The sequence below is a fragment of the Dendropsophus ebraccatus genome, chromosome 14 (assembly GCF_027789765.1).
Source record: "Dendropsophus ebraccatus isolate aDenEbr1 chromosome 14, aDenEbr1.pat, whole genome shotgun sequence".
In the NCBI taxonomy this organism is placed as follows: Eukaryota; Metazoa; Chordata; class Amphibia; order Anura; family Hylidae; genus Dendropsophus; species Dendropsophus ebraccatus.
Genome location: NC_091467.1, coordinates 30,977,511 through 30,990,819, shown reverse-complemented (window position 1 = coordinate 30,990,819; position 13,309 = coordinate 30,977,511). Strand labels below are relative to the sequence as shown.

The window sequence follows — 13,309 nt, the reverse complement described above, 5'->3', positions numbered from 1 at the left end:
TGTAGGTGCATAGTGCAAGTGACTTGTGATGGTGGCCAGGGTTCTAGCAAGTCCAACTAATAAAAACATCACAAAATTTGTTAACAGTCCTTAACATGGTTCACCATCACATCTGGCCGGTACTCGAAAAACTATGGATTTTATATTTATTTTTGACATTTCGCCTCAGATAGTTACAAGCCCATCCCCATTCTTCAGGGCTTTAACTTTAAGATCCTGAGCGACTGTGGCAGTGAAATGCGACTCCAGGCTAGGAAGCCCAGCCAGAATCTGCAAATCAGTGCTAAGGAGGAGCGAGGGAAGGAGGCAGGACTGCCCAGACTGCTTACACACAAAGGCTCCGGAGACAGAAAGGGAGAGAAGGCAAAGTAGAGACAGGGATAAGAACAGTCACTAGAAGGTGACAGAGCTGATTATAGAAACCGAGGACAGACATTACAGAAGGATCGGCTAGAAGGAGAGACGCAGGGTGGGCAAGGAGGAGCCGGGGATAGGGGTTGCCATGCCAGGCTTCTGGAGTGCCGTATGTCCAAGGAAACAGAAAAACTGTCCTGCTGAGCCTGAAGTGGCCATGGAGCAGCAAGTCCAATGTGCCACCAGCCATGGGCTACGAACCTTTAAGAAGATGGGTAAGTCTATGGACCTGTCAATCAAAGAGATGGCGAGTATTATAGGATGTATGTGAACAGCTGGGATATAGGAGTCAGGGGCAGGGGGGATGTTACCACATCAATTATTTAGCTACGTAGCCTTCGGTTATGCATTAATATCACTGATTTGTGGCTATCTTATAGTGTACCCCAACTTGTGGTCATCCAGCCTGTGCACAACTTCAACTCCTATCATGCCCTGACTGCTAAAGGCTGCCAGAAGCTGTCGTGGCATGATGGGAATTGTAGTTTTGAAAGACTTAGAGAGTCACACGTTGGGGAACACTGCCGTAAAATGCCATAATGTAAACATAAAATGACAGCAAGTATTTTTACATACTAATGTGTAGCTAGTGACAGTAAAGTAGTGTCACATAATTATGACATCACAAGGTGCAACCTCACATGTAAATTCAGCCTCCGTTACATATCTCGGGGCAGAACTTTTATGCAGACCCCAATATACCGCCACATATGGTGATATAAAATCATGTATTTTGATAAGATCGCATTAAATTTTACATCCATGGTGCCAGCTTAGAAAGTAGAAGTTGATATACTGATGAAATAAATATGATTTGGAATAAAAACCTAGTCGCTTTGACATTCCAGGAGAGACTTTGGCAGTGTAAGTGGAGCCAGTCACTTTGGAAAGTATGTGGACGGCCTCTTACTTACACCTCTCAATAACACCAAATTATGGATCACATACAAAAAAAGAGAAAACAAGGTGAACCTGTCAAAGATGAAATATGTCGCCTTCGCCAGCTGTTATCTACTAGATATATAGACACACCTTGAAGGTGAACTTATTACGAGGAAATGACTAAGGGTCCTTTTACACGTACAGATACATTGCTTAAGCGCTGATTGAACAAACAACAAGCGATTATTTCTTCATTTCATGCTGCGTTTACACGTAACGATTATCGTGCGAATTTGCGCGATAACGATCGAATTCGAACGATAATCGTACGTGTAAACGCAGCGAACAATCAAACGACGAACGAGAAATCGTTCATTTTGATCTTTGAACATGTTCTCAAATCGTCGTTGATCGTTCCCAAAAAATTCGCAGAACGTTCCGTGTGAACAGTCGTTCGCCGATTTAACCAATGTGTGAGATAGGCTTAAGCGATCGCCAAACGATCGCAAAACGAATTTTCCGTACGATATATCAAACCGTCTAAACGCTGATCGTTATGAAAAAACAATCGTTACTCCGACATCGTTAATCGTACAATCGGGCCAATTATCGTTTTGTGTAAACGCAGCATCAAAGATAGCCATTTAGACAAATAGATAAATCTCTAAAAGTTGTTAACATATGAACAAATTTCCGGTCCTCATTTGATCGTTGCCGCTTTTACACCAGAAGATTATCGTTTAAATTAGAACGATTTAACAATTTATTGCACAATAATCGACCCGTGTAAAAGGCCCTTAAAAGTATCTAGGTGCAAGGGAAAATTAACACCTCCAATTGTTTTGTCACCTAATTTTGTCCAGGGAATTGACACAGGAAACCCACAATCCGGTCATTATCACTTAGTAGTGATATAGCATCTTAACCACGAAATGCATTCATCAAAGTAAAATGCAGAATACATAGGAAAAGCATAGATCAGGTTGTGTTCACATCACACTTTATGAACATGTTTTCCCAGCACATAAATATAGCTATAGGTCTCGTCTAGGAGAGTGGTCTTTTAGCCAGTAATTTTCGCTATTGCATTGTATTACACATGTTTTTAACATTGAGGCCAGTGGCTGATGTGTGTATCAGGGGCAACTACCCCATGTATATACCCATAGCATGGTGTGAATAGAGCCTTAAAGAGGTTTGTCCACTAACAACATTATCACATGTTATCAACATGTTGAAAGACGAACAACTAAGATATCAGCGATCTGCTGCGGTCACTCCGTGGAATAGGAGTGGCGGCAGCAGACCACTGCTATGTTGTATTGGCTGCCCGGACGATCTAGCAATCACCTGGGCACCTCCCCGCACCTCTTACCTGCTCACTGCCAACGCGTGTAAAAGCAGCGGCGAGCGGGAAACGAGGAGCAAGAGAGTGCTGACAGCGCTTGTTTCCTCCTCTCCATCGCCCCGTGTAATAGGGGCTTAAGTTTGTACACACTTTGTCACACTTTACATCATACAATTTTTACTTCTCCATACAGGTGTAAAGCTACATTTACAGTCCTCCTTCAAAAGAGCAGTGCATAGTGGGAACTGTAGTTCAGCTGTCTGCATATATTGTTACTCTTTATGGGATCTGATACTGTCCCTAAGCCTAATGAGATCCCATTTATGGCTTTAACTATAACGCTCCAATGCAGGGATATCTTACTACTGCTTAAATGCCTTAAAGGGGTACTCTGAAGAAAAAAAAAATTCTGATCAACTGGTCAGAAGGTTTCACAAATTTGTAATTACTTCTGTTTAAAAATCTGAAGTCCTACAGTACTTATAAGCTGCTGTATGTTGTGCAGGAAGTGGTGAATGCTTCGGTCAAGTCTGACACAGTGCTCTCCACTGCCACCCCTGTCTGTGACAGGAACTGTCCAATTCAGAAAAGGTTTTTCTGTGGGTATTTGCTACTGCTGTGGACAGGTGGTAGCAGAGAGCAGTGTGTCAGACTGAAACAAATACACCACTTCCCGCAAGGCATACAGCAGCTGATAAGTACTGGCAGACTGGACATTTTTAAAATAAAAGTAATTTACAAATTTGAATAACACATGACCACAAAGTGACATTATATATTGGACAGAGCTCATTGTGAAATCCAGGAGAGAGAGAGATTACCCTGACTCAGATCTATAAATGTTTTAGGTTCTCCTTCTAGTACACTGAAGGAATGCTTGTCTGATCCTGAAGATGCTCCACCTATCCTGTGGGGTATTCTTGGGAAGGGTTTGGTCCCTCAGGTGAGGATGCAAGTTTGCTAATAAAATATGAGGCTATTTATCAGGAAATGTAGGGTGTCTGAATGACTGATCTGTTTTAATGTTTGATAAGTGTGACATTGTTCTGTGATTCCTTTCTGGTATCTGTCGGAAGTTCTGACGCTTTTGGGTAATATATAAGGCTATATCCAATGCCCCCTTAAGAGGAAGTTAGAATGGGAACTGAAGATAAATTTATTAGGCTAGTACAAAAATTGTATTGCACACTTCAATATGAATTAGTCCCATTGCAGTCCATGGGAAAATACTACTAGAGTCAATGGGATAAACTTAGTTTAATGTATGGAATGCTATGCTTCTTTTAGGCTATGTTCACACTACGTAAAACTACGGCTGTAGTTCTTGCCGCAGAACTACGGTCGTAGTTTAGAGGGGTGGAACATAGCCTTATTTTCAATGGGATCCCGGTCGGAGCGTACACACATCGTATGCGGCGGCGCCGGAAAAAACTGAAAGACCTATCAGTTCACACAGTGAAGCAAGCGGCTCCGGCCGCTTGCTTCACTGTGGGCTATGGGAAGCTCTGATGCGGGCGCACGCTGATGCGCCCACATCAGAGGTCCGCGTCTGGAAAGATCATCCGGCCGGTACTTAAGTACCGGCCGGGATGATCCGGGCTGAGACCGGCCGTTCTGTGACCCGTAACATAGTGTGAACATAGCCTTATTTTGTATAAATAGAGATTTAAAAAAAGTACTCAACAAATCTGTATAACTTTCTGACACCAGTTTAGAAAAATGTGGCCGCTTGTTTGGGTGTGGGTTTTGTAACCCGGTTCCATGACTGGGTAATGTAGAGTCCCTTCAGGTTCATTAACATAATAAAATATTAGCATAACAACAATTCTGCATTTCCCATGACAACTACCAACCCCATCAAACGAAGTGCCATAAGTATATCTAGAACTATAGGAGGTGGTCCTCGAAGCCTGAAAACCAATGGCGGACCACAATACTACTAACGCCCTAACACACAGGTGGCACCCCCAGCCGGTTAGCACAGGCTCGGAAGGCACCGCCCATAAACACCTGTGTGCCCAAATACTCAGGCCAATAAACTGCCATTACCATACATAATTAGAGTGTCCAAAACCTAGATGGGTTCCCTCCCTTTTTAACCTCCAATCCCTTCTGACTCTGAAGACCCCCTCCACACTAAAACCAAAACCAAAAGGCTGATCCAACCCCCTCGCAGCCCCCTAATATAGCCTCACCACCCCCTATACCTAATCCAACCCCCCTTCTATGGCACCCCCACTACCACACCCTACCAACCCCCAATCCTAACCCCTTCTTACCTAGACCCCCTCCACAGATACACCCCTTACTCCTCACCTAGCAACCACAGCAGTCACCCCTTAGTAACACCACCTCAGGCCCTAGAACCTATAACTCCCAATATACCCAGTCATGCTGGCCTTCCCTAAGCTTCGCCTCAGTACAGTCAGTACTTTACAGTTAGTTGAGCTGAAATGTAATGCTACACACAACCAGTGGTGGTGCTGTTTTTTTGTTTTTTGTTGTTTTTTTTAATAAAGTAGCTGCTTTTTTCTAATCTTGGAAAGTATTTATCACCTATCCCCAGTAAATAAAGTGGTAGTGCGCTTTCTTGACTGCCACTCCATTCATTGCTGTATATGGAGCGGTGGCCACACAAGCACCACTTCTGATCAGAGACATTCGTTCTTCAGAGCACTGGGGGTTGGACTGCTGGCATCATACATTTTATCTCCTCTATTCAATTCTATTTTTGGTGATGTTTTCCTAATTTTCCTTTTTACTATCTATATTCTCAAATAATCTTGACATCTTGCAGTTTTCATTCCGGCTTAATGATAATATGCCATCTCCTTTTCATACTTTTCATCAGTCTCCTCCTTATCAAAGACCGGATTACATTTAAAAGTGCAAAAAAAAATTATATATATATATATATATATATAAAACAATTTTTTTTCAGGGTTCTCTAAATCATTACGTAAATTTAAATGGGTGCTGTTATAGGTCTGGGTGTTTAAAGCCCAATCATAGACTCTAAAGATGACATTTTGTGCGTTTTCCATACAGGTAGCACTATGTATACATATACACGTAGTCGTGTGCAGACAAAGTGATACCAATAATTATAACACCATGAAGCTTTCTAGGTGTAGATTGTACATCCTTGGATTCCGTACAGAACCCAACCCTTATGGGAGTTGCCAGCAGTATTATGCGTTCTTCTCATCTCACTCCAGCAGTGAACAGGAAGAACATGCCCGTCATCAACATTAACTACATTATCCTAAACACACAAGAAATCCATCAGCCGTCCCCTTCTGCCAAAAAGTGGCTACCAGAATGACAGCTATTACAGCCCTCTCTGGTTTCATCACCTGGTCCAGAATGGATTTTTGTGTAACTTAAGTTAGGTTCACACAACATTTTTGCAATTTGTTTTTTGCAAAAAACATGCATGTGTGTGCATCTGTTTTGATCTGGTTTTCCATGAATTCCATTATAAAATAACGGATCAAAACGAATCTGTTTTTTTTTTTAAGGTACACAAAAACATAGTCAACCTCATTTTGGTGTCCGTTTATAAAAAAACTGATCTGTTTTGATCCGTTTTTTCTTATAATGGAATTAAATGGAAAAACAGATGAAAACGGATGCACACACGCATCAATTTTTCCATCCATTTTTCATCTGTTTTTTTGCAAAAAAACTGATGAAAAAAAAACGTAGTGTGAACCCAGCCTTAGTAGCTTGCGGAGTAGGAAAGCAGGGTGACCACCACACCGCAGACGTTATACAGGCATTGCCAGACAGGTTTATCCTGCGGAATAGTTAACAAAAGAATAGCAAGGGTTAAGTCTAGTTTTATAGGTCAGTTGCCATAGCTTAAAGGGCAGCTACCATTAAAAAAAAAGTTTAAATATCAAAGTGCCCCATCAGACATATTGATCAGTGGGGGGTCCGAGTGCTGTGACCCTCACTAATCGCTAAAAGGAATAAGACAGAAACGCTCTACTGAGTGCCCTACTCCTTTGTTTCTGCTTTCCTTGGAGCCAAGGATACACTATCCCAGGTCCCCTTCAGAATGGCAGTAATTCCATGTCATATAGATTCCACTAGGGGATGAAATTATTCAGCAGGAATATTGGTCAAGCACGGAAACCTCACAGTCATCTTCCTGGATTAGGGCATTGTCCTGCTGACGGTCTCCTTCTACCATAAGGGAAGCAGCTGCCATGAAGTGATGATTTTGGTCAACCACAATGCTACCATAGGTCTGAACATCTATCCGCAGGTATCAGAGGAGCTGGCACAGGAACTGGTTGTCTGTTTGTATAGCTCGCTCATGCTATAGGGTGATGAGTTGTGCTTCCTGATACATTTGGTGGATGTATTTGCATGCATTGCCTGTTTATCAGGATGATTCTTGACATCCTTCAAGCCTTTTTGTTCACATCTTCTTTGGCTAGATATTGTTCCTCGATCACACCAGTCTATACCACTCATCATATACTTTCTTATTGCTCGAGGAAACCCCACTAGGTTGGCAGTGAAACCCCAACCCTTGCTAGTGTAGCTTTGATGTCTTCCAGTTAGTCGCTCAGATCTAATGTTGATTCTGAAAAGCGATCCCTGGAGTTTACACTGCACTACAGGGTCCAAGGGTCTAATGGGAAGCTCCAATCATGATAGGGTACTGTCAAGTCGCTCCAGACCCAAACAACTTCCATTTATTATCCCCTTAAATAAGACACAGAAACCATGAGTGGAATTGATTGGCCACAGCAGCCAAGTTTTATTAACCAAAATAATTTAACAATAATCCAATCTTAATGACACCAACCTCCCACCGTACACCTTGTACATAAACAAAATGCAATAACAAATTACATTCCTGAGCAATATCGTGGAGTTTGTCCTCGAAGACACTAACCCTGGTGGTTCACCAATTTAACACTTACATTGTGGGTTTACTTTCAGCCGATATTGCTTAAGGCCATTGGCTCAAAGACACTATCACATACCACCAGCATAACCCATTTATTATGTTGGGGGCGGCCACACCCTGCCAGTACAAATAAACTATCCGAAGGGGGTCTAGAACCCATTCCATTAGGTTCCCCCCTTCACCTCCGACAGTTGTTCATTTTCCGTCCACCTTCGGGGACACCCCCACCGTCACACAGCTGCCGTGACAGAAGAGGAAACAAAAATACTGGGCCACATTCCACTCCTAACCAAAGGTGCCCAATCCCCCAAAGGGAAAAATGCCCCGCCATGCACCCAACAACTAACAAGGTAAAGTAAGTTTGCTCATAGGTTGTATGCTAAAATGGCTGCCGAAGCCCTACTCCAGCCCCCTAGAAGATCTGACCCCCTACCTATGCCCTCCCCCTGGGGAAACCTCCCCCATATAATCCAATAACCCCCTTTTCCCCCTAAACCCACCTTATATTGCCCCACCCTGTCACTCCTTTCAAGCCCCTGTCATGTAGGCCTTCCCCTAGCTCTGCAGATGTCTGGCCTTAACTTGAATAGGCAGGGTTTCTAATAAACTTTAGTTCATTTGAATTGGGCTGAACTGCAATACTGGATACAGACGATGAAAAAGGGTGGCGCTGTTTCTGGGGAAAAAGCATACTCATGTTTCTCCTTTCATGCATTTCACCCGACGTGTTGACAGACTCGCCAACTCATTACAACTGTCAACGTGTTGACACAAAACCATAGAGTCTCCTAGGCAGAGATTGGAAATAGGTGTGGAACATATAAGACATGCATTGTACCTATAGCTTCCTGATTTTCTAACATGTTGGACAGGTTTACATCTAGATAGCTTTATCATAAGAAAAAAGTATAGATAAATTTCCACAATGGAGGTCAGCAGCGGGTGAATACGAATGTATGGGTATAGATTTGCACTGTATATATAGGCGCAATGGGATTGCATATAGTAATACAGTGCATCTGTTTTTTTCTTGCTGTATACTTTTTTAAATCTAATATATGTCACACATGTCACAAGGAGGGCACCAATGTGGAGCCCAATCATAAGCCCAAACTGTTCCAATGTCGTCACTAGGATTTTCTAATAGACCTCGCCCAAATCATATGAATCATGTAAGCGATGTTTGTAGAGTTATCGCATGGCTGTAAATAAATAAGGGTAGGACAGGGTTATCAGCCACCGGTGTGGTGGGAACGGACAGAGCAATGTCATGGCAATCCACTCCAGTCAGGCCAGGGCAGCATTATCGCTCTTATCCTCTGGCACTGTATACAGCCATATATACTTAAAGGGGTATTCCCAGAAAAAAAATTACTTTCCCCCTATCCACAGGATCTGGGAAAAGTAGGATATTGCGAAGGGTCGACCTCTGAACCCCCCGGCAATCTCCATATTGGACAGCGCTGGCTCTGTTATGACAAGAGCCCCAGGTCGGAACACGACCCGCGGCTCTATTAATCTTTATGAAACGACAGAAAGAACCTAGTACGCTGTAAGAGCGCTGTACTCGGCCCTTTTTGGCGTTCTTTAGGAATGAATAGAGCCATGGGTCACATGCTGACCTGGGGCTCTAGTCCTAACAGATGTGGCGGAGCCTGATATGGAGATCGCTGTTGGGTTCAGTGCTCGGAACCCCCGCAATTTCCTACTTTTTAATTTTTACCTGGAATACCCCTTTAATGTTTTGTCCCTGGGAACTTTAGAACATTTACCTGGGATATGAATAATAAAAAATGAATTTGCAGGAGGGTATAGAGAAGGATAAGACACTTAAGGCTGTATTCCACGGTGCGACTATGAGGAGCAAAGGAGCGCCAAGCGGCGGCAGCAAGCAGGTGAGTCCGCGGGGGGGGGGGGGGGGGGGCTGCCCGGGCGATCGCTTGATCGTCCGGGCAGCTCATAGCATATGCCAGCAGTCTGCTGACACCGCTCCTATTTCACGGAGCGACAGCAGCAGATCGTTGATATATGAGTCATTTGTCAAGAAAAACAACTGCAACGATCAGCCGACATCGTTCATGTCGGCTGATCGTTGCCTTCTATCACACGGGGTCTTTACATGGCTTGATCAACTGTGTAAACTCTTCGAATGGCAACTATTTACAGAGCCTATTAGACACCTCGGTAATCGTGTGGGAAGGGTTGCACGAATGATCGCTGAATGTTGATGCGGCCCCCTGCAGCAATCGGCCACATATCCTGTAATGGTTTTTAGACCAGTTCTAACATTTGTATGGCTAACTTTAGCCTGGAGGTTCTGTGATAGCAATAACACAGGGTGCAGCATATAACAGAGATTATCTATGGCAGTCAAGTTATTTCTCCCATTACTTAAAGCGACTCTGTACCCACAATCTGTCCCCCCCAAACCTTCGCATAGCTGCTTTTAATCCAAGATCTGTCCTGGGGTCCGTTAGGCAGGTGATGCAGTTATTGTCATAAAAACAACTTTTAATCCTGCAGCGCTGTGTCTAAGGGCCGGGGCTTACATTTGTATATGCATTAGGCTGGCACCACCTCTCCGTCCTTCCTCCCCACCCTCCTCATTATTAGGAATGATCCAGGAACATTTACTGCTGTTTGAGCTTTGCACAGGTGTATTAACGATCCAGCCCATATTCATTATACACACAGGTGGGGAATAGGAAGCAATCTGCCTGGAGCATTCCTAATGATGAGGAGGATGGGGAGGAAGGACAGAGAGGGTGTGCCAGCCTAATGCATATACAAATGTAAGCCCCGGCCTTTAGACACAGCGCTGCAGGATTAAAAGTTGTTTTATGACAATAACTTCATCCCCTGCCAAACGGACCACAGGACAGATCTTAGATTAAAAGCAGCTATCTGAAGGTACAAGTGGTTTGGGGGGTCAGATTGTGGGTACAGAGTCACTTTAAAGCTTTGTGACACCATCATACCTGTTCCTACTTCTAGTCACACTTCCTCCAGTTTTTGCATCTTGGCACACAGGAGAGAAATGTTATGACATAAGGTGAGTGCTCCAGCCTCATCTCTGTGATTTGTCATCCACAATTGGATCACATCACTTCTCGCACCACGTGATATAATGGGCAGCGGTGAGTCACTGCATTGTGTACAATACATTGGATTGTGCAGTGGATTTTCCATGTGCCGTACAGGTGACAGTTCACTGCAGGCAACTAATTCTTAGTGATCTGATCTCAGTATGCGAAGTGTGTCACATGCTGAGCCAGATACAGAACTAGGCCTAAGTGTTGCAGATAGGAAGACTCTTCTTGTCTACCTTAGGCATTGATAGAAAATGTGCATCCGTTCTCATAAATGAAGACCTGTAGGCAATCCTTTTTCTGCATCTGGAATATTTGCCATCTGGTGTGCAGGTACCAGAGAAGAAAATGATGCTTGCAGGGCAGATATCTCATTGGTCCACAGGTGCTGCATTAGGATCTACTTCACCCTATGTGGCAAAAAACTGCAAAACTGCATCCTTATCCATTGCTGGACATATGGGAATCCAGCCTTACAGGGTCCCTACCTACTGTATTTTTTGTAATTGTGATCTCATCTGTCCTTAAAGGGGTTATCCAACGCTACAAAAACATGGCCACTTTCTTCCAGAGACAGCCCCACTCTCATCACCAGCTTGGGTGTGGGTTTTTCTGCTCAGTCCCATTGAAGTGAATGGAGCTTAATTGCAAAACACACCTGAACTGGAGACAAGAGTGGTGCTGTCTCTGAAAGAAAGTGGCCATGTTTTTGTAGCACTGGATAACCCCTTTAAAGCATGTTAATGCTATGTTCAGCTGAACGGGAAGCACTCTGCAGCGGACATTCCAATACTATGGCCATTGGCGTTCTACTTTCAGTCTGTTTCAGCTCTGGAGGAGCACAGAGATAGTCACTGTGTGTCGCTGAGAACCCTACAATGTGCTGGTGAGAGATTCTCTTTAAAATTTTGCACATTAAGAAAAAGATCCTGATAACCCTCTGTGCAAAAGTCTGGGTCTTCTAGTGAGTTAAATGGATGCAGGCCAGCACGCAGGGTAATCATTGCAGTATTGTTATTCCCATTGCTTTTCTCTGTTTATAGTTAAAAGAGGAATATAGCAGATGTGATGTCGCTGCAAACTCAGCGACATTGTGCAGCTTTTTGCCCAATGATCAGGACTTACACCAAAGGTATAGTTGTGAGACGTGAGAGGAGATAAGCAGAAGACATCATTCCTATTGTGCTCCCCGTACAACCCCTTTAAATTGGTGGTTTTGAGATAAAAAGGTCAACATATGGGTTGTCAGGGAAGGTTGACACAGTGACTGTTAATATCATTGCTTCTCTACATCTCCATTATGCCCATTTTAAAGTATAATAGCACCATATCTGTGTGGTAACCCATAGGGTAAGCAGGTTGTGCAGTGACTAAAGGCCAGCAGGTTGCTCTGTGGATGGGAGGTGTAGTAGTACTTCAGGTCACTGGTTTGGAATGTTCTGTGTGGAGATTCTAGTCAGGTTATTCACTCTTTTAGCTTTGGTGATAACTGGGATGACATTGAACTGATTGGCTCACTAATTGGCTCTCAGTGGGTTAAATGCATTGCAATAGGGTATGCAAGATAACTAAGCAGTAGTGTCTACTATGGGATGTAGCTCTTTGGATAATTCTATAACATGGTAGTAGCTACAATTGTCTGAGCCTGGCTTGAAGCCCGTGCGGGTCTTATAAGTGCTGAGGTTCTTGTTCACCTTCCCCTGGACATCTCTAATGAAGATGGAAAATCCTCTTCCAATTCTTTGATATTCCTTCTGACAGAACTTACAAATGCTCCAGAATGCTTGGACTCTTCAGGCATCCAGTTCCTAATACCAAGAAGTAGTGTGAAAGCGACTTAATGCAGTTTGTTAAACTAGACTAGAGGGTTGGGCACAACTTATAGATATGAGTATAAGGTAAAGGTATGAACCATATTCCTCCCCACTAGGTAACAGGAAGGCTGGGCTAGGTATCCAAACAGTCATCCATTTTCCTTAAGATGTCAGACCACTCTGATACACATAAGGGTCTTTTTAGACGCACAGAATTGTCGGCCAAGGGGGGCACAAACGAGCACCGCTCATCGGCCTTTGCACAGCATGACGAATTTAACCATCCTTGTGTCGTTTATGCAGCCTGGAAAACTGACTGCACAGATATGTATATATCTGTGCTGTTAGTTTCCACATCACTAGCAGCAGTGTATACTTACTCTGCTGCTTGTGGTCCGGCATCTGGCTTCTCTAGTCTTCCATCTGAAGTTACAGCAGCTGCTGGAGGACTGGAGAACCAGATGCCGGATCACAAGCAGTGCGGTAAGTATAGACTGCTGCTTGTGATCTGGAAACTGATATATACATCTGTGCTGTCAGTTTTCCTTTATCTATATCGACTGCACAAACCCCTGTTTACACAGGACGATGTGCAGTTAAAAATAAATTTTAAAACAGGTTCTAAACAGAGGATCTGCTGGTAATCAGGCGTTTCCACAGGAGCATCGTTAGTGACTCTCCTGGCTGATTATTTGTATTTATATATTTAAAAATATGTATAATTAGTAGGCTCTCTAAAAAAATACCCCTAATGTAACATTAGGGGTATTGCTAGAGAGCCTACTAATTATACATACTAACTAGGTCATTTGGTGCCAGCCAAGTAGTGCACTCG

The 13,309-nt window shown here is 43.5% G+C and overlaps 1 protein-coding gene across 1 annotated transcript in view; it reads left to right on the top strand.

Moving 5' to 3' along the window:
- The first annotated feature begins 118 nt into the window (after positions 1–118).
- Positions 119–13,309, top strand: part of PLCD3 (phospholipase C delta 3) — a 43,311-nt gene continuing 30,120 nt past the window's right edge. The window contains exon 1 of the mRNA XM_069952105.1: positions 119–629. Within this exon, the coding sequence (XP_069808206.1) occupies positions 503–629 (127 nt within the window). The 5' untranslated portion in view covers positions 119–502. The remainder of the gene's footprint in view (positions 630–13,309) is intronic.